The sequence below is a fragment of the Psammomys obesus genome, unplaced genomic scaffold, assembly GCF_907164565.1.
Source record: "Psammomys obesus unplaced genomic scaffold, mPsaObe1.curated_primary_1811, whole genome shotgun sequence".
NCBI classification, from domain to species: domain Eukaryota; kingdom Metazoa; phylum Chordata; class Mammalia; order Rodentia; family Muridae; genus Psammomys; species Psammomys obesus.
This window is the reverse complement of record NW_026589447.1, coordinates 780,504-798,820: the sequence shown is the minus strand read 5'-3', so window position 1 is coordinate 798,820 and position 18,317 is coordinate 780,504. Positions and strand designations below refer to the sequence as shown.

General features: G+C 37.2%; 1 protein-coding gene across 1 annotated transcript in view; it reads left to right on the top strand.

Annotated features, from left to right (window-relative positions):
- Kif4a (kinesin family member 4A) overlaps positions 1–18,317 on the top strand; it is an 82,912-nt gene that overhangs the window by 8,466 nt on the left and 56,129 nt on the right. The window contains exons 3-6 of the mRNA XM_055605070.1: positions 2,009–2,199; positions 4,064–4,156; positions 7,019–7,185; positions 7,397–7,491. Coding sequence (XP_055461045.1) covers positions 2,009–2,199; positions 4,064–4,156; positions 7,019–7,185; positions 7,397–7,491 — 546 coding nt within the window. The remainder of the gene's footprint in view (positions 1–2,008; positions 2,200–4,063; positions 4,157–7,018; positions 7,186–7,396; positions 7,492–18,317) is intronic.

Here is an 18,317-nt window from a genome sequence, read left to right as displayed (position 1 = left end):
GTAAATTTGAATTTATAATTTCTTTAGCTCCTACTTTATAGTCCATTAGTGAGTTATCATAATTTAAGATGTAAATAACCCATCTATTGTCTAATTGTTTCTTTTAAAAGATATTGCTACAGTTATAGCTAAGATTACCTGTTGGTAGTTCCAATCAATATTCAAAACTTATAGGATAAAAGAAAATGCACAAGTAGGAATTGTATTCTCTGGCAAGATAAAATATAAAAATGGATGTAGAAAATAATACTTTATCTTGAACTAAGCTCAAATATATATATATGTATATGTATGTATCTAGCCTGTCTTTCTGCAAACATTACAGATTATATAGGCAACAATAAAAAACATTGCCACTATTCCACAGTGCATCTAATTTAATAATTTATAAAATATAAAAATAAAAAGCCAATTGTTTACCGTCCCATTAGTTACAGATAAGTATCACAATATGAGTTGATATCCTTTTAATTTTTTTTCCTGTATTTTTACTTACACTTAAATTACTTTTAACCTGCTTGTTTTCAGTTAATTATATTATGGACTTTATAAAATTTTTGCCCTGTTTTAGAGACAGAGTATCCCTATGTAACTCAATCTGGTCTTGAATTTTTTTGTTTTGTTTTGTTTTGTTTTGGACAGGGTCTGACTGTTTTACCCTGCTGTCCTGAAACTCACTAACACTCTGTAGGCTTGCCTGACCTCAAATTCACAGATATCCTCCTACCTCTCCCACCAGAGTGCTGGGATTAAAGATGTGTTTCTACCATATCCAGTTTAGTCTTGAACTCGTGAAAGTTCTGGCATTGGCAAGAAAGCTCTACCAGCCCTCATTATGGGCATCTATGAATGGATTATTCTTTACTAGTACTCCATAAGAGCAATATATGTCACATTGAGTCATACTTAAATGCTGTGTTTGTGAGGAGCATGACAATTTGGTCTATGTATCTTCAGATAGTTCAGATAAGGACTTTTCATCAATTGTAAAAACAATGTTGCTGCTTTTCAAAATCTCTTCCCATCCTAACTCCTTTCTTTTTTTTTTTCCTTTGTTTTTTTTCTTTGAGACAGGGTTTCTCTGTGTAACCTTGGCTGTCTTTGTAGACCAGGCTGGCCTTGAAATCACAGCAGTCTGCCTGCCTCTGCCTCCCTGAGTGCATACTTTTTATTTTATATGTTTAGCTGTTTTGCCTTCATGTAGTCTGTGTACTATGCTCACAGAAGCTAGAAGAAGGCATGAGATGCCCTGAAACTGGAGTTACAGATGACTGTGAGCTGCCACGTGGGCCTGGGTGCTCTGGAAGAGCAGTCAGTGCTCTGACCAGTGAGCTGTCTCTCCAACTCCAATCCCAACTCTTAATTCTTTTGTCTCTTCTACCTGAATTCTGGGATGTAGGTATGTGCTTTCATATCTGGCAAAACTTTTATAAAAAAAAATACATACCAGAATCATTTTTCCCCACTGTGGCTGCTAAGACGTTTTTGTTTTTGTCTTTCAAGACAGAGTTTCTCTCTGTAGTCCTGGCTGTCTTGTAACTCACTCTGTGGATCATACTGGCCTCACACTCAGAGATCCGCCTGCCTCTGACTCCTCTGTGTTGGGATTAAAAGGTTCCACCACTGCCTGGCTGAGACTTATATTTACTTTCTATAATTTAGAATTATTCCACACAGAGAAGTATAAATCCTCAAGTATAAATCTTTGAAAAGGCTTTTTACCATGATGTAGCTGCCTTTATTATCGTACTTAACATCTCTATTTGACTTCCTAGCTCTTAGGGCTTTCAAAAGGTGGCACAGTCAGAGGTCTGTATTTTTCTTTGTTTTTCTTGAGGAATGCAAAAATCACAGAACACACCAAACTTTTCTTGTATCTACTATTAAAAGATTCTGTCTTAAGAAAGTAACCTCAATTTTGTTACAAGTAATGGCTGAAGGAATTGTACTATGTTAACTGGATGAACTGTTTTGAGTACCACTGTCCATATGGCTTCTATCTTGCCAGGATATAATGCAACTGTCCTGGCCTATGGACAGACCGGATCTGGAAAAACCTATTCAATGGGAGGTGCATACAGTGCTGAGCAAGAACATGAATCAACTATTGGGGTCATTCCCAGGGTAATACAACTTCTCTTCAAAGAAATTAATAAAAAGAATGACTTCACATTTAGTCTGAAAGTGTCTTACTTGGAGGTAAGTGATTTCTCTCCAGTTATTCTGAATGCAAGATTATCTTTGAGTACGAAAATACATCCAAATGAGATTTTTCCTGGCATGACTCAAATTAGTAAATTGAATTTTTTAGTAAATTGCATTTTAATAAGTTGGTAACAAAAACTTACTTGCTCAGTTGGATCTGGATTCTATCCAGTTCTTTTCTTAATTAGAATTATCTACTTAATCTGATTGTTAGAAGAATTGGCACTGCCATGAAAAAATATGATAGGAATTCTTTCATTTTAGTTGGGCCTGTATCACTGATTCCCTGTGGAGTCAGTAGAAAAGTGCTCCATTTCACTCTACTGCTAAGACTTGAATTATAATACTGCGACTGCTGCTTCATGAAGAATTGTATGCTGTGCAAGTGGTGATAAAATATGTATTTACTCAGCAGTTACTTACTGAGCATCTACAATGTGCCAGAACCTTATCTGGGTACTTAGATCATGTGTTTGGGAGATATCAGTGGACTAACATTTTAAACACCTTGTCCTGATAGGAACTTGCATTCTAGTGTACATCAGTATAAAATTGATGCATATTTAGAGAATTTGGCTTCTGAGAAGCTATTAGTTCTACTATAGTGAAATAGATGAGGAACAATAATTAAACTTATAAAATGTATGCATGTAATTATAAATTGTATGTAAATAGTTCATCCTGATGTTGCAATATAAGTTAAAAGATATAATTAGAAGGGGAGTTAAAATGATGACATTATCCTTTATTTTTTTTTTAAGATATGTTTTATTTTAAATTCTGTGTTTGTATGTATGTGGGTATGCGCACGTGAGTCTGATTCCTGAGGAATCCAGAGGCATAAGATCCCTTAGAGCTGGGGTTAAGGCAGTTGTGAGCTGCCTGACATAGGTGCTGGGAACCAAACTTGAGTCCCCTATGACAACAGTGCACTCTTAACCACTGAACCATCTTTCCAACCCCAGCCTGATTAGCCTTCTTGAGTACTGATTAATACAGCCTTGGTCAAGGTAATTGAATATACAAATGATTTGAGAAACTAGCGTGTTAAATATTGGCATCAGTAATAACAGTAAATAAGTGTAGTACTTATCCTGTATGAAACATTCTCTTAGTTTTACTCTTCTATTGAAGTATTAGTTACAGCCCTTCTTTTTCTTTGCTCCCAACTTTTCACCCTCCCTTCCCATAAGCAGCAGCTACTCACATTTTAACTGGTTGAATTGGTGAAAGTGATGCTGTTAGGGTATCATCAAGGAACGGAATTTGGGGACTGCTGAGATGTTTCAGTTAAGAATGCATGCTGTTCTTGGGAAGTACCCAGGTTCGGTTCTCCCAGCTCTAAGGGATCAGATGCTCCTGGCCTCCACAGGCACCTGCATTCATGTGCACATACCCACATATATACAGACATATACATATTAAATAAACAACGCAAATAAATCTCCTTTAAAAACTAGAACTCTCCTTTTCCTCTCCCACTCCTCGCTCCCCCTCTCTCTTCTCTGCCTCTCCTTCTCTTCCCTCTCCCTTCCCCTTTCCCTCTCCTTCTCTTCTCCTCCCTTCCTCTCCCCTTCCCTCCCTTTCACCTCTTCTCTCCAATTCACCTCTCCTCTCCTTTGTTTTCCCTTTACTTCTTTTGTTTGCAGTGCTAAGGATTAACCTCAAGGCCTTGTGAATGATAAAACAAGGCAAGAGTTCTACCTCATGTCTATTATATTCTTTAAAATTTCTGGAAGTGGTACAAATATGCATATATAGTATATATATAGTATTTTTAAAATTGCTTATGATCTTACAACCCACACAGAGATGACCACTATTAACACATTTTACCACTTTTTTCCAACAATGTCAGATATATAATGAAGAAGTTTTGGATCTTCTATGTCTGTCTCGTGAGAAAGCTTCTCAAATAAATATCCGGGAGGATCCTAAGGAAGGCATAAAGGTGTGTTTTTCCTTTTTTTTTTTTTTTATTGATGTTATTGCAAATATGGGTAACTACTAATGGTCATGTACCTTTTTTTGCCACTGTGGAATTGAATGATTGCTAATATCTCAGTCTTTTGGGTTTGCTTTGGCCTTAATTTCTTTAGTTAATGTACAATTATTAGGTGAAGGTTCTCATGGAAGAAAATTCAGCTTTATCACTTTCTTGTTACTTCTTGAAGGATGTAACAACAACTAAACATTAATTGTTTACAGGATTCTGAGACTCTCTAGTATGGTAGCCACTTGCTACAAGAAGGCGTTTAAATTGCAGTTAATTAAAATTGAACAAGCAATTCGTGAGGCACAGTACCATATAGCAAGCGCTTCTGACTACTTTGTTGTCTAGCACAGATATATGAGTTAGCCATGATTTTAGAAAATTCTACCAGACATCACCAACAGACACAATACTGGGCTCAGAAATTATATAAAATAGAAAATTAAATACAACTATTTAAACTGTATAACACCATAGGGAGATTATCAGTTATCCGAGAGCTTTAGTCACATGGTCTAGTAGTACAGATTTGGGGAAATGGAGCAATCATAGCATATCTTCTCCTTCCCCTCTTTCTCTTCTCAAAGGACAGAGAGTGACTATTTGGGGTGCAGGCAAAGAGTATATATATATGCCTATTCTGAGACTTTTTTTTTCCTTCAGGAGCCTTAAGCTGTTATCCAGCTGTTAAAACCAGACTTGAACTATTAGGGCTTGTAAGCCTTAAGTATACAGGAAGATAATTAGGACAGTGAAGATAAGACACTTGGGCAAGCTGGATATGGTGGTACATGCCTATAATCCCAACACTCAGGGAGGCAGAGGCCAGACTGCTCCATAAAGGGAGTCTAGGACAGCCAAGGCTACACAGAGAAACCGTGTCTCGGAAAGAGGAAGAAGAAGAAACAAAATATATGCTATCACCAAGAGGAGTGTGGATGCTGAACTGCCTCTTGACCATGTCTTAAGATCTTTTCTATGCCCTACATAAAGGCAGGAATTAAATCTCAGGCATTGATTGAAGCAAGATGGTGTGTTTCAAAAAAGTGTATTCTTGACACAAACTGGGGTATGAACAAGTCGTGGGTTTTTTTATGGTTTTTCTGTGTGTAGCTTTTCTGTGTGTGAAGCCTCAAAGTCATTCTATAGACCAGGCCGGCATTAAACTGTGCTGGGATTAAAGGCATGCACCACAAACCCTTGACAAGAACATGTTTTTAAACATTTTTAAGATAGCATTTAAGAAACAAAAACAGGTCTGTTGAGATGGTTCAGCAGCTGAAAATTCAGCTTGATAACTACATTTGATCCCCGTATACCACAAGATGGAAGTAGAGAACTGACTCGTATACCACAAGATGGGAGTAGAGAACTGACTCCTGCTAGTTGTCCTCTGACCTCTACACAAGTACTTTGGCAGACGTATTGCTGTAACAGCTGTGTGTGTGTACACATACACTTACACAATAAGTGAACTGTAAAAAAGAAAGACTTTATAGTAAGGAGTAACTATAGCAGGAAATTAAAATAAGCTTAGCCCTGTCTGCCTGGGTAAAAGACTTGGGCTGGGAAGTAAACGGAGATGTGTTAGGAAAAGATTATGAAGCCAACCTAAGCAGCTTAGTTTCTCCCTACCCTTGGGCCCCACCAACAGTATAATTATGTAAGACTTGTGAAGGAAACGTTGCCCTGGGTACCTATACTGGGGTTTTAATCTTACATGTGTATCTCTCCAACTTGGTTCTCCTAGAACTTCAGAGAGGATTTTTTTTTGTACCCTCGTCAGAGGGATCTTTGTGACCTCACCATCTAGTATAGGTATTAGTGGAGTGGTTCACTGGCATTTTAGGAAGGCAGACTGGAAATGAATTAAAAGGAAGAAACTCTAAGCTGATGAAGATGCAGTTGGGGAAATCATTGCCTTGTTTTTTCCACACAAGGTAATATTGGTGTGGATGTGGTCTAAGAAAAAGAGGAAGTAAGCAACTCCCAAGAATATCTGAGTTAGTGATATATGGGCTGTGGAGGAGTGGGAGGGGGAACTGACAGTGATTTGAAGTTGGGTGACCATGAGGATAGAGCTGTTGATATAAATGGAGAGTAAGGAGAGTTGATATTGGCAGAAGCAAGATGAATTTGGTTTGTATGTACTGATTCCAAAGGATAAGTAGTCAGCAGCTAGAAATAGAGGAAGAGAAATTACAAGTCACAGATACAGATCTACGGATACAATCATAGCATATTAAGGCTAACAGGACCCGCATGAAAACTCTACTCCTATCTCCTTCACCCCAAAATTCCAAGACAGTGACTTGTTTAAGTTCTCCCAGGTAAAGTACTGTGCCTAAAACTTGATATTTTTGGCTTCCTAAGTCAGTGAAAACTGCCATGCTGTTTCCTCTAGAAGAAAATGGAGTTTAAAATGAATTGGCGGTACAGGAAGGAAAAGGAACAAAGTGAAATGCCTTAGAAATTTGTGTTGTACTTGATCTCTTTGTGGGCAAATTTGACTTTCATTTGAGACTCCCTAGAAACCAGCTACTATCCAAGACCTAGAGACCTTGTCTAACTCCTCTATTATCTATTACTCCTTTTTCTCAACTTTGTAGGGATGATTGGAGACCGTGGTTCTCAGACATCATCATAGAGTGCCTAGTTTAAAAGTTCTTTTCACAGCCCTTGTAGATATTGATATTTTCCTGGAATAGGAAGGCATTTTTCACCACTAATCCTTGTATTTCTAATTTCCTTTCTCTAATCCCTAATTTGAAGTATTAGAAGAGTGACTCAAGGAAGCTTTTTTTTTTCTCTTGAAATTAGATTGTGGGTCTCACAGAGAAGACAGTGCTAGTTGCTGCAGACCTTGTTTCGTGTCTAGAGCAGGGTAACAACTCCAGGAGTGTGGCCTCTACAGCTATGAACTCCCAGTCATCTCGATCTCATGCTATCTTTACGATCTCCATAGAACAAAGGAAGAAAAATGACAAGTAAGTTAGAGCGTCACAATTGTCATGTTCTGGGAAGGCTGAATGCCAGGCGGCTGCTTCGGTTGATTTGACATTCAGATATGAGCATGATGAGTGTTAATAATCACTGGGAATACTGTCTTGAAAGAAATGAGAACTGGCCAATCAACTCTGATAACTCAACTACAAGCTTGTGTATTGTTTTCACCATGTCTTCCTGTTGTCATTACAGAAATAATAGCTTTCGCTCTAAGCTACATCTTGTAGACCTTGCTGGGTCTGAAAGACAAAAAAAAACCAAGGCTGAAGGGGATCGTCTGAGAGAAGGTGAGACAATTGAGGTCATAGTTCTCGGTGAAAACTTGCAATGCTTTTGGTGGTATTGTTGGTATTTTGGTATAGTTGGTATTCTTAGTAATATCTATAGTTCAAATTTGAGATTACTTTCAGAAAGAGTGAAAAATGCTTCTTTTCCCTTGCACTAATTCACAAATTCAGTTGTGAAATTTAAATTTCTCCCTTGGTTGGATTCCATCTGGTCCAGTAAATTTTAGTCTTAATTTACCTCCACCCACTTATAATCAAAATATTCCAGTTCTTTTGGTCCAAGTGCCTACTGTCCCTTGCAGACGTTGCCATGTGTAAATCTTATCAGTGTGGTTTCCACATCCTTGGTTCAAACTGCTTGTTAGAGAAGTGTTAACGCTGATGCTATTGGAAACCATCTAGCATGACTATTATCTAGTGATATGCATGAACTATTTCTTTGGCATCCAGCTTTTTCTTTCTGAATGAGTTTATATGTGCCTTTCTTGTTTGTTTTTTTTTTTTGTTGTTGTTGTTGTTGTTTATTTTTGGAAGCAGATTAAATTTTTTGTTTTAATTTTTACTAATTACACTTTATTCACTTTGTATCCCTCCTATGGCTCCCCTTCTCCTCCCCTCCTAATCCCACCCTCCCCAAGTCCACTGATAGGGGAGGTCTTCCTCCCCTTTCTTCTGAGCCTTGTCTATCAGGTTTTGTCAGGATTGGATGCATTGTCTTTCTCTGTGGCCTGGTAAGGCTGCTCCCCCCTCAGGGGGAGGTGATCAAAGAGCAGGTCAATCAGTTCATGTTAGAGACAGTCCCTGTTTCCATTACTATGGAAACGCACTTGGACACTGAGCTGCTCTGGCTACATCTGTGTAGGAGTTCTATGTTATCTCTATGAATGGTCCTTGGTTGGAGTATCAGTCTCAGAAAAGACCCCTGTGCCCAAATTTTTGGTTCTTTTGCTCTCCTTGTGGAGCTCGTGTCCTCTCCAGGTCTTACTATTTCCCCCTTCTTTCATAAGATTCCCTGCACTCTGCCCAAAGGTTGGCCATAAGTCTCAGCATCTGCTTTGATACCCTGCAGGGTAGAGCCTTTCAGAGGCCCTCTGTGGCAGGCTCCTATCCTGTTCCTGTTTTCTCCCTTTTCTGATGTCCATTCTCTTTGCCTTTCTGAATGGGGATTGAACATCTTAGCCAGAATCCTCCTTCTTGGTTAGTTTCTTTAGGTGTACAGATTTTAGTATGTTTATCCTATCTTATATGTCTAATATCCACTTATGAGTGAGTATATACCCTGTTTGTCTTTCTGCTTCTGGGATAGCTCACTCAGGATGATCTTTTCCAGTTCCCACCATTTAGCTGCAAATTTCATGATTTCCTTGTTTTTTATTGCTGAGTAATATTCCATTGTGTAGATGTATCACAATTTCTGTATCCATTCCTCAACTGAGGGGCACCTGGGTTGTTTCTAGCTTCTGGCTATTACAAATAAAGCTGTTACAAACATGGTTGAGCAAATGTCCTTATTGTATACTTGAGCATATTTTGGATATATGTCTAGGAGTGGTATAGCTGGATCTTGAGGAAGCGCTATTCCTAATTGTCTGAGAAAGTGCCAGATTGATTTCCAGAGTGGTTGTACAAGTTTACATTCCCACCAGCAGTGGAGGAGGGTTCCCCTTTCTCCACATCCTCTCCAGCATGTGTTGTCACTTGACTTTTTGATCTTAGCCATTCTGATGGGTATAAGGTGAAATCTCAGGGTCATTTTGCTTTGTATTTCCCTGTTGCACTTTGAGCTTTAGCCTTCTTAATATAATTTTGAAGGCTTTTACCTTCCTTTTCTTTTTTCTTTTTTGATTTATATATTTTTTTTCAAATTTTGTTTATTTATTTATTAAAATTTATTAACTTTGTAACCCCACTGCAGTCCCTTCCCTTGTCTCCTCTCACTTCTACCCACCCTCCATTTGACGAAAAAAGAAAAGAAGAGCCACCATTTTTTAGGTGTTTACTTCTGAGTATTTTAAGGAGTGGAAGATTTACATAATTGAAATGTAACTCACATACTATATTTAAAACTGTACATGTCAGTGGACTTCAGAGTTGTGCAGGCATCACAGCCCCATCTCAGAATATTTTATTACCATAAATAGAAGTACTATAACCCATATAATACCCATCCCCCATTCCTGTCTCTCTCTAGAGGAATTATATAACCTTTGGTGACTGACGTGTTTCACTTATCATGAGATTTGCAAGGTAAACTCACGTAGCATGTTAACTAGTACTTCATTGTTTTTTTTTTTTCTTTTCTTTTTTGAGACAGGGTTTTGTAGCAAGAGATCCGCCTGCCTCTGCCTACCAAGTACTGGGATTAAAGGCTTGTACCGTTGTACCCGGTTTACTTTATTCTTTTTTATTGCTGAGTAATATTCAGTTGTGTAGCTATACCGCATTTTCCCCTTCACCAATTTTCCAGTGTTGGCTCTTGTAAATATCAGTCTCTGAGTCTCTTGTATAAAGTTTTCACAGAGACAAACCATTTTGTTTTGTTTTGAGAAAGGGTCTTTCTATTTCTGACTTACCTGAAATTCAATATGTAGGCTAGACTGAGGTCTCATAGGGATCCACCTGTTTCCGCATCTTGAGTGCTGGAATTCAATGTGTGCACTAGCACACCTGACCTCAGACAAACTTTTAAATATATCTTTAGAATATACATAGAAGTGAAATTGCTAGGTTATTTATTAACTCTGCTTTTACTTTCTTTTTTGTAAAGTTCTAAGTTTCAAGCCCTATAATTCAATCCTGAGTTACAGCTCCAGCTCTTTGTTGACTATTTCTCAAAGCATATAATTCATCAACATAACTCATTCATGTTGTAGCATATATAAATGCTTCATTCCTTTTTATGGAAAATTAAATTTCATTTTATGGAAATAACATTTTTTATTGATGCATTCTTCCCTTGACGGATGTTTGATTGGTTTCTAGTTTTTGTTTGTCTTTGTTTGGTTGTGATGACTATCTACAGGGTCTTGTCATTTGTGAAGAGAGAATTTTACTTCTTTCCAATCTGGGTGCTTTTATTTCTTAACTTTTTTTTCTTCCCTGTCTACTTGTCTTTGTAGAAGAAGGTTCAGTACATTATTTGATAGAAGTAGGAAGTGTGAATATTGTTATGTTCTTGATCTTGAGAGAAAAAAGTAACAGGTTTTTTACATTAGGTGTATGTTTGCTGTGCATTTTTCATAGACACCTTCGCCCATGTTGAGGAAGCACTCTCTCCTCATTGCTTTTTATCATATATGGGTATTTTCAAATGCTTTTCATCCTGTTGACATAGTGACATCATTTTGTGCTTTTATATCTTCCTTGTTTTTGTTGTTGGTTGTTTGTTTTCAGTCCTATTACTTTTGTGAGCTGGTTATGTGTAGTTTGTATTCACTCGCGTTTGCCATCCCAGAAATTTCTGCTTACTTAGTTTAGTGATGGGCTTATGATTAGTCACACATTTGCTTAAATTCTTGGACTTAGAAATCTTCCATTGTTTTCCAAGGGCTTTGTGGATGTAGAGAAGTATACCTTCCTCACTCAGGCACTTTACAACTCTGCTTTAGCATTTATTCATTCCTTGAGCAAATCTCAAATCTTTTATTTTAATTATTTTTTTTATTTTTTATATTAGTTAGTTTATTAACTTTGTATCCTAGCTGTAGCCCCCTCCCTTCTTTCCTCTCAATCCTACCCTCCCTCCCTCATTTCCTCTCTGCCTTTTTTTAAAAAAATATTTTTAAATGTTTATTTTTTTAAGCTTTATTTATTATATATACAATGTTCTGCCTGCATTCATTCCTGCACTACAGAAGAAGGCACCAGATCTCATTACAGATGGTTGTGAGCCACTATGTGGTTGCTGGGAATCAAACTCGGGATCTCGGGAAGAGCAGCCAGTGTTCTTAACCTCTGAGCCATCTCTCCAGCCCCCTCAAATCTTATATATGTTTTCCTCCAATTATTTTGCCTTTCTTTGAATATTTAGAATTGGCTACTGGTGGAGTGATTTTTTTCCTCTCTTTTTTAGATTTATTGAGTTTACAAATAAACGTCATATATGTTCAAGATAGTGCATTGTTTTGGTAATATGAATTTGTTGTGAAATAATTAGCTCAGTCAAGCCAATTAGTATATATGTCTCTTCACAGTTGGTTTAATCATGGTTCTATTGCTTTGAAGAGACGCCATAAGCAAGGCAACTCTTATAAAATAAAGCATTTAATTGGGGGCTTGTTTATAGTTTCAAAAACTTGGTCCATTATCAGTATGGCAGGAAGCATGGTAGCAGGCAGGTATGGTGCTAGAGAAGTAGCTGAGTTCCCCATCCTTATCCACAAGCAGAAAAAGACTGACTGACTCTGAGAGACTGGGCTTGGCATGGACTATTGAGACCCTAAAGCCTACTGCCATTGACACACTTCCTCCAAAACAGCCACACTTCTAATCCATTCAAATATAAGAGATGATTAAAAAGAATAGCGAAGTAAAAAATGAGACTGAAGCAAAAGGATTATAAGTTCTAGGCTAGACTGGTCCCATAGCAAGACTTTTAAGACTAGGGGTGGGTAGAGAGTGGTCTCAGCAGATTATAGAGAATTTGCTGCACAATCATGAGGATCACAGTTTGGATCTCAGCACTCTTGAAACAAACCAGACATCTTGCTAGTACCTGCAGTTCAAGAAGGGATAGAGACAGGAGTGCCATTGTAGCTTGCAGACTCCCAGCCTGGTCGAGAAAGCGTGAGTCCCAGGTTCAGAAGAGATCTGCTTCCAAAGAATAGGCACAAAATGATAGATGAAGACACCTGATGCCCTTTTCTGGCCTCCATATCACACATGCACATATATCCAGATGCACACACATAAATAAATGAATCATTTTTAAAAAAGGCAGATTTTAGTTATTTTATCCAAAGAACATAGTTGTGCCACATGTAGCAAAATGAAACCAAGTGGTGATTATATTAAACAAAATCAGTCAGAGAGAGAAAAATATTTTTCTTATTATGGATCCTTGATTTTATATAGACACATAAAATCTTTTGTATGCATGCATGTCTGTGTGTGTTTGCGGGGGGGCTGTATACATGTTGCACATGTGTGCACATGTGCATGCACGTTAAAGGTAGAACAATTCAATATATGAGCCTATAGGGGGCATTCTTATTCAAATCACCATAGTTTGCTCCCTGACTCCATCGGCATGTAACTATATCACAGTGCAAAAATGCATTCAGTCCAACTTCAAAAGTCCCCTTACACTGTTTAAAAGTTCAAAGTCTCTTCTGAGATTCATTCAATCTCTTAACTGTAACCCTCTGTAAAATAAAAATCAAAAAGCAGATCACATACCATTTCCAAAAGGGAAGAAAGGGAGCATAGTGAAGAAGTATTGAACCAAAGCAAGAACAAAAACCACAAGGGAAAACTCAAAATTCTGCATTTCTGTCTGATGTCAAAATGCTTTTCAGATCTCCCAACTCCTTTCATCTGTGTTGACTGCAGCATACTTCTTTCTTGGGTTGGTTCCATACCCTGTTAGCAGCTCTCCTTGGCAGTTATCCCACAACTGTGGCATCTCCAACATCTTGGGTTCTGCAAGGCAGTCCAGGCTTCAGCTTTACAGCTTTACAGTTTCACTTAATGGCCTGTCTGGGCCTCCATGCAGGGACACCCTGAAACACCCCTGGCCTCGATGGCTTTCCTTAGCCATGTAGAGAGATTCCACAACTACCAAAAGCGTGATAGGCAGCATTTCCATCCCACCCAAAAATTTCCTTCCCCCATTTTACCCTCATTCTACTTGAGTAACCAGTTATTGTTTTCTGGCCCTATAGATTAATTTTGCACGTTCTTCAACTTCTTATAAATGTGATGATATAGTAGTATATGTGTGTTACCTGGCTTGTTTTGCTTAATATATTGCTGTTGATGTTTTTGGTTTCCTTTGCAGTGCTGACAACAGAACCCATGCCTTTTCACATGCTAAACAAGTGCTATACTCATGAACTGTGTTCCTCAGCCCAGCATAATGTTTTTGAGGTTTAGGTATATTCTGGCTTTGATTAATGATTATTTCTTCTAGCCTTTAGCCTTGGATTTGACAATGATTTGACTTCTCTTATCTTGTTGAATTATTTCAAAGTTTAGCCATTATGAATAATGCTGTTCAGAAAATTGTGTATGTGCTTGTTTGTGAACGTGTTTTAATTTCACTCTGGGTCATACTTAGGAATGTAAGAGGATAAATACATGCTTAAGAAAGTGAATAGCAGTTCTCTAACATACTTGGCACCATTTTACATCACCACTCTCTGAGAGTTCCCACTTGTTCACATCTTCATACTTCAAATTGTTTCATATAGTGTAATAGGTGTCACATGGTATATATTCTCATAATTTTAATTTGCATTTCCTAGATGGTGTTTGCTGGCTCCTTTTTATATACTTACTGTGGCTAATCTATATATCTTTTTTAATAAGTGTCTACTCAGATCTTTTTGCCTTTTTTAGAAATTTATTTTTTTCCATCTTTTTGGTTAATGTTTTCTGAGTAAAGTTGTAAATATTATTTTCCAGATTGCCACTTATTTGTTTCTGTTTGCTTTTCATTTGCTTGTTTTTTCGTTTGTTTTGAGATAGGCTTTTGCTTTGTAGTTCAAGCTGTCCTGGAACTCACTATGTAACCTGAGGTAACCTTGACTGTGGATCTTCCTGTCTTTGCCCCTGAATGCTAGATTATAGATGTGTACCATCACACTTGGTTCCTGCCTATTTTGTTTTCAATTTTTTTTGTATGTGTGTGTACATTTGTATATATGTATATATATAAACAAGTTCATGCCACAATAGACATGTAGAGGTCAGAGGACAACTTCTAGGAGTTTTTTTTCTCTCTTACAATGTGGGTTCTAGTGATCAAACTCAGATCATAATGCTTGCTGGCAAGTACCTTTGTCCACCAAGCCATATTACTGACCTATCATATCTTTTATTTTTCGAGATAGGGTTTCTCTTTGTAGCCATAGCTGTCCTGGAACTTTCTGTAGACGAGGCTGTTCTCCAACTCAAAGATCCATCTGCCTCTGCCTCCGAGTGCTAGGATTAAAGGGGTAAGCCACCACCACCCAGCCCTATCATACCTCTTTTTAATGATGTCTTTTGTTGAACAAAAATACTCTTTTGGTGTGGTCCAAGCTGTCAGATTTTTCTTTAATGGCATACTGTTTTTTTTTTTCCTATCCATTTTGCCTACTACAAAATCATTAAGTGTGTTCCTAACTGAAGTTTCATAGATTTAGTTTATTTTTAATTCTGTGCTCAGTCTTCAGTTTTTCCTTATAAAATGAGACAGGAACTGAGTGAGGGTCGTTTTTTTCCCCTTTATATGGATATTCTGTTGTTTAACCACTAATTATTAAAAAGAATTTCCTTAAGCAGAGAATGTTGCTGAGTGGTAGAATGCTTGCCTAGCATGCATGAGGACCTGTGTACAATATCCAGTACTACAAACAAACAAACCAAAAAACCTTACATGCAGGAGGAGATAGTAAATGCAATAACATCTGGGCTAGAGACAGATATTTGAAAGCTATGCAACTAGACAGCGAGAAAGCCAACACTACACAATAGCGAGGAACATTCACATTTTAAGGCCAAGAGTAAAGCAACCAAATAAAGACACTGAAGAGATAGAGGTTGGCGTGATACCTAGAATGTCTTTCTATACAAAACGGATTGTCATTTGTGGCAAATGCTTCATTGTTATTATATAATGAAAGCTGAGAAAAGGATAGATTTTTTTCCCACTGCTGTTTTTCAGGATTTTTGCCAAAGCAGTCTAAGGAATTAGGTCAGGTTACATTGGATTAAGGGACAGATTTAACTACTATTCTAAGTGTGTGCTGTCACATTTGTTAATTTCTCTATTCTTGTACCTTTTAGCAATATGTACTGATACTCTGCCAATTTCTTAACTTAAATGCCTTCATTATGTATGTGTCTTCTGTAACTATTTTCTTCAATATTATGTTCTTGAAATTCATCCACTTAGTAATATACTTCTGCTCCAATACAGTTTTTATTAATTAGTCTTGATGGGTTTTTTTTTTTTTGTATGAAATTGGTAAAAAGAAAATCACCTCTGCCAATATTTATTGCTTTTATTTTTCTTGCCTTTTTTTTTTTTTAATTCACGGAGCAAGAAGGATGTCGAACAATATACCCTGGGTTTATAACGTTGTTCTTCTCATGGAAATCTAGTTTTCAAATTAAATCGGAATGGCTTTAATATTTTATTATTTGGAATGATAAATGGTATTGGTTTTGGCAAATAGTATCAAATTGTTTTAGTTCTTTACTTTAGAATGTCTTGTTTAAAATATGTTATCTGCTTCCTTCAACTTCTTAAAAAAAAAAAAAAGTTGTGTTTTAGCATATTGCTTCTCCGCTCAGGCTTTTTAGTCCCTTGGGTATATAATTTTCCTTTGTTCGTTGCAGCTCAGTCACGCAGCTGGTTTGCCATGGCAGGCATTTACATGGAAATGGCAACAGTGCTCTTTCTTTCCATGAACCAACACTTGGCATTAGACATGCCATTGGTTAGCCTGGAGGAGGTATTAGAAGTAAACAATCCTTCATCATTTTTCTCAGGCTCATACTCATGCATTCTCACTTTTATGACTGGTTCAAAAACTATTTGGCTGAAGTCAGTTAGATTTGGGAATATAGGCCATGTGGGATACTTCATTTTTCCATTTTCCCCAAAACACAAAGATTTAAAATAGATGCTATATTATTCCCAGAAACGCACAGCATAAGATTATTCCTTTTTCTATTAAGTATTGTATTGATTTGCTGAATGAAAATGCTGCCTCATGAATTGAATATACTTTTATGTTTATAGATCATTTCTCTTCTTGTTGAATTGCCTTCTTCAGATATTATTCTCCAGTCAATAAGTGCTGAAATTTTCCATTACATTTATCTCTATTTTTTGTTTTGATTTAGACTGTTTAAGTGACCATCAGATAAATTACAAATATATTACAGGAAGTTAACAAATATGTAGTCCACTGAAGTGGACATACATGAAAATGCCCTGATGTCATTTGTACCATTTTAGTGAGTGTTTACAACGTGAAATACACATAATTAACACACAGATAAAGAAACGATTAGAAGCATCCCAGAAGTTCCGTTTGTGCTCTCCTCTATTCTCCTCAAAGGGTAACCACAGTCCAAACCTCTAATCCTACATAAATTTTTTCAGTATGGAGTCCTTTGTGTCTGATATCTCATACTTAGTATAAGGTTACCTGAGGAGCTGCAGTATATCCAGCCTATTTTGAACTTCAGATAAATAACAATTTATTTTATATGAGCCATACTTATATTGAAAATGATGATTTGGGCCAGAGAGATGGCTCAGTGATTTAGAGCACCTGGCTGCTCTTCCAGAGGACCCAGGTTTGATTTCCAACACCCACATGGTAATTCGAAACTGTCTGTAATTTCGGTCCTAGGGGATGTGATGCCTTCTTCTGCCCTCTGGGCACTGCCTACACATGGTGCACAGACATACATGAAGGCCAAATATCCAAATGTAATAATGAATCAATTAAATGTTATATAATTTATCTGCAATTCAAATTTAACTAGCTATGTTGATGTTTTTCTAAATCCGGAGACTGTAATCCAAAATTATGCTTGTGATATTCATCTATACTACTGCATGCATTGTAGTTCATTCATTTTATATAGTATTCCACTAACAAGTGTAACTCAATTTAGAGTCAAATTCCTCAGAAACCTTCACACTGCTTAACCACACCTGTGGTTCCCTCTTGTTTTTATTTTTTTCATAAGATGGAGCATATATACATAAAAGTACATAAGTCATGATATAGATTAACAGATAACTTTAACGTAAACACCCATGAAACTATTACCTAGGGTGATTAGCAGAACATTCCCAAGCACTGCTGCATACCCCTCTCAGGTAATAATTCTTCCTTTCCCTCTCCTAGCAACCACATTCCTGATGTTTGTGATAGTAATTTCTTCCTCCAGTCCCCTCCTTTCTTTTTCCCTTCATCTTCCCTTTCCTTTCTTCTTTACTTTCTTTTACCCTTCCCCCTCACTTTCCCTTCTCCCTCCCCTTCTCCTTCCTTTCCGTTCCCTTCCTTCCTTTTTCATTTTTGAAACACTCAATGCAAGTCGTTCTCATTGCCATTATAGAACATTATAATAAACAATAAAGAGCTAGTGCACAAAAGTATACAAGACTTCCTCTGTTTATTACCATGGAAAACAAAGCAAAACAAGGCCCAGCATTTTACATTTATCATACTTAGGTCATCAAGCTTGTAAAGCAATTGCCTTTACCTACTGAACTATCTCACCCATCCTCCTTTGATTATTATTATTATTACTATCTTTAGATAATAACACTGCCTGCATACATACCTCTAAGTAACATTATTTTTTTTTCTATTTTAAGACTTTATGTAAATATAATGTTTTTATTGCCCCACCTACTCAATACTGCATTTGAGAGCTAATCTGTGACATACAGGTATATTTTCTTCATTTTGTATATGATTCGACTGTAGAATTGTGCCACATTTTGTTCTACACCTGATGCATATTTCAGATGTGTCCAGACTGTGGCTGTTACCAACAGCACCACAAAAACTTTATGTATCTTCATGCATGTGTCCAAAGCTTTTCTAGAGTAGACACCTGATATAAGTAGAACTGCTAGGTCATCGGGTGCATAT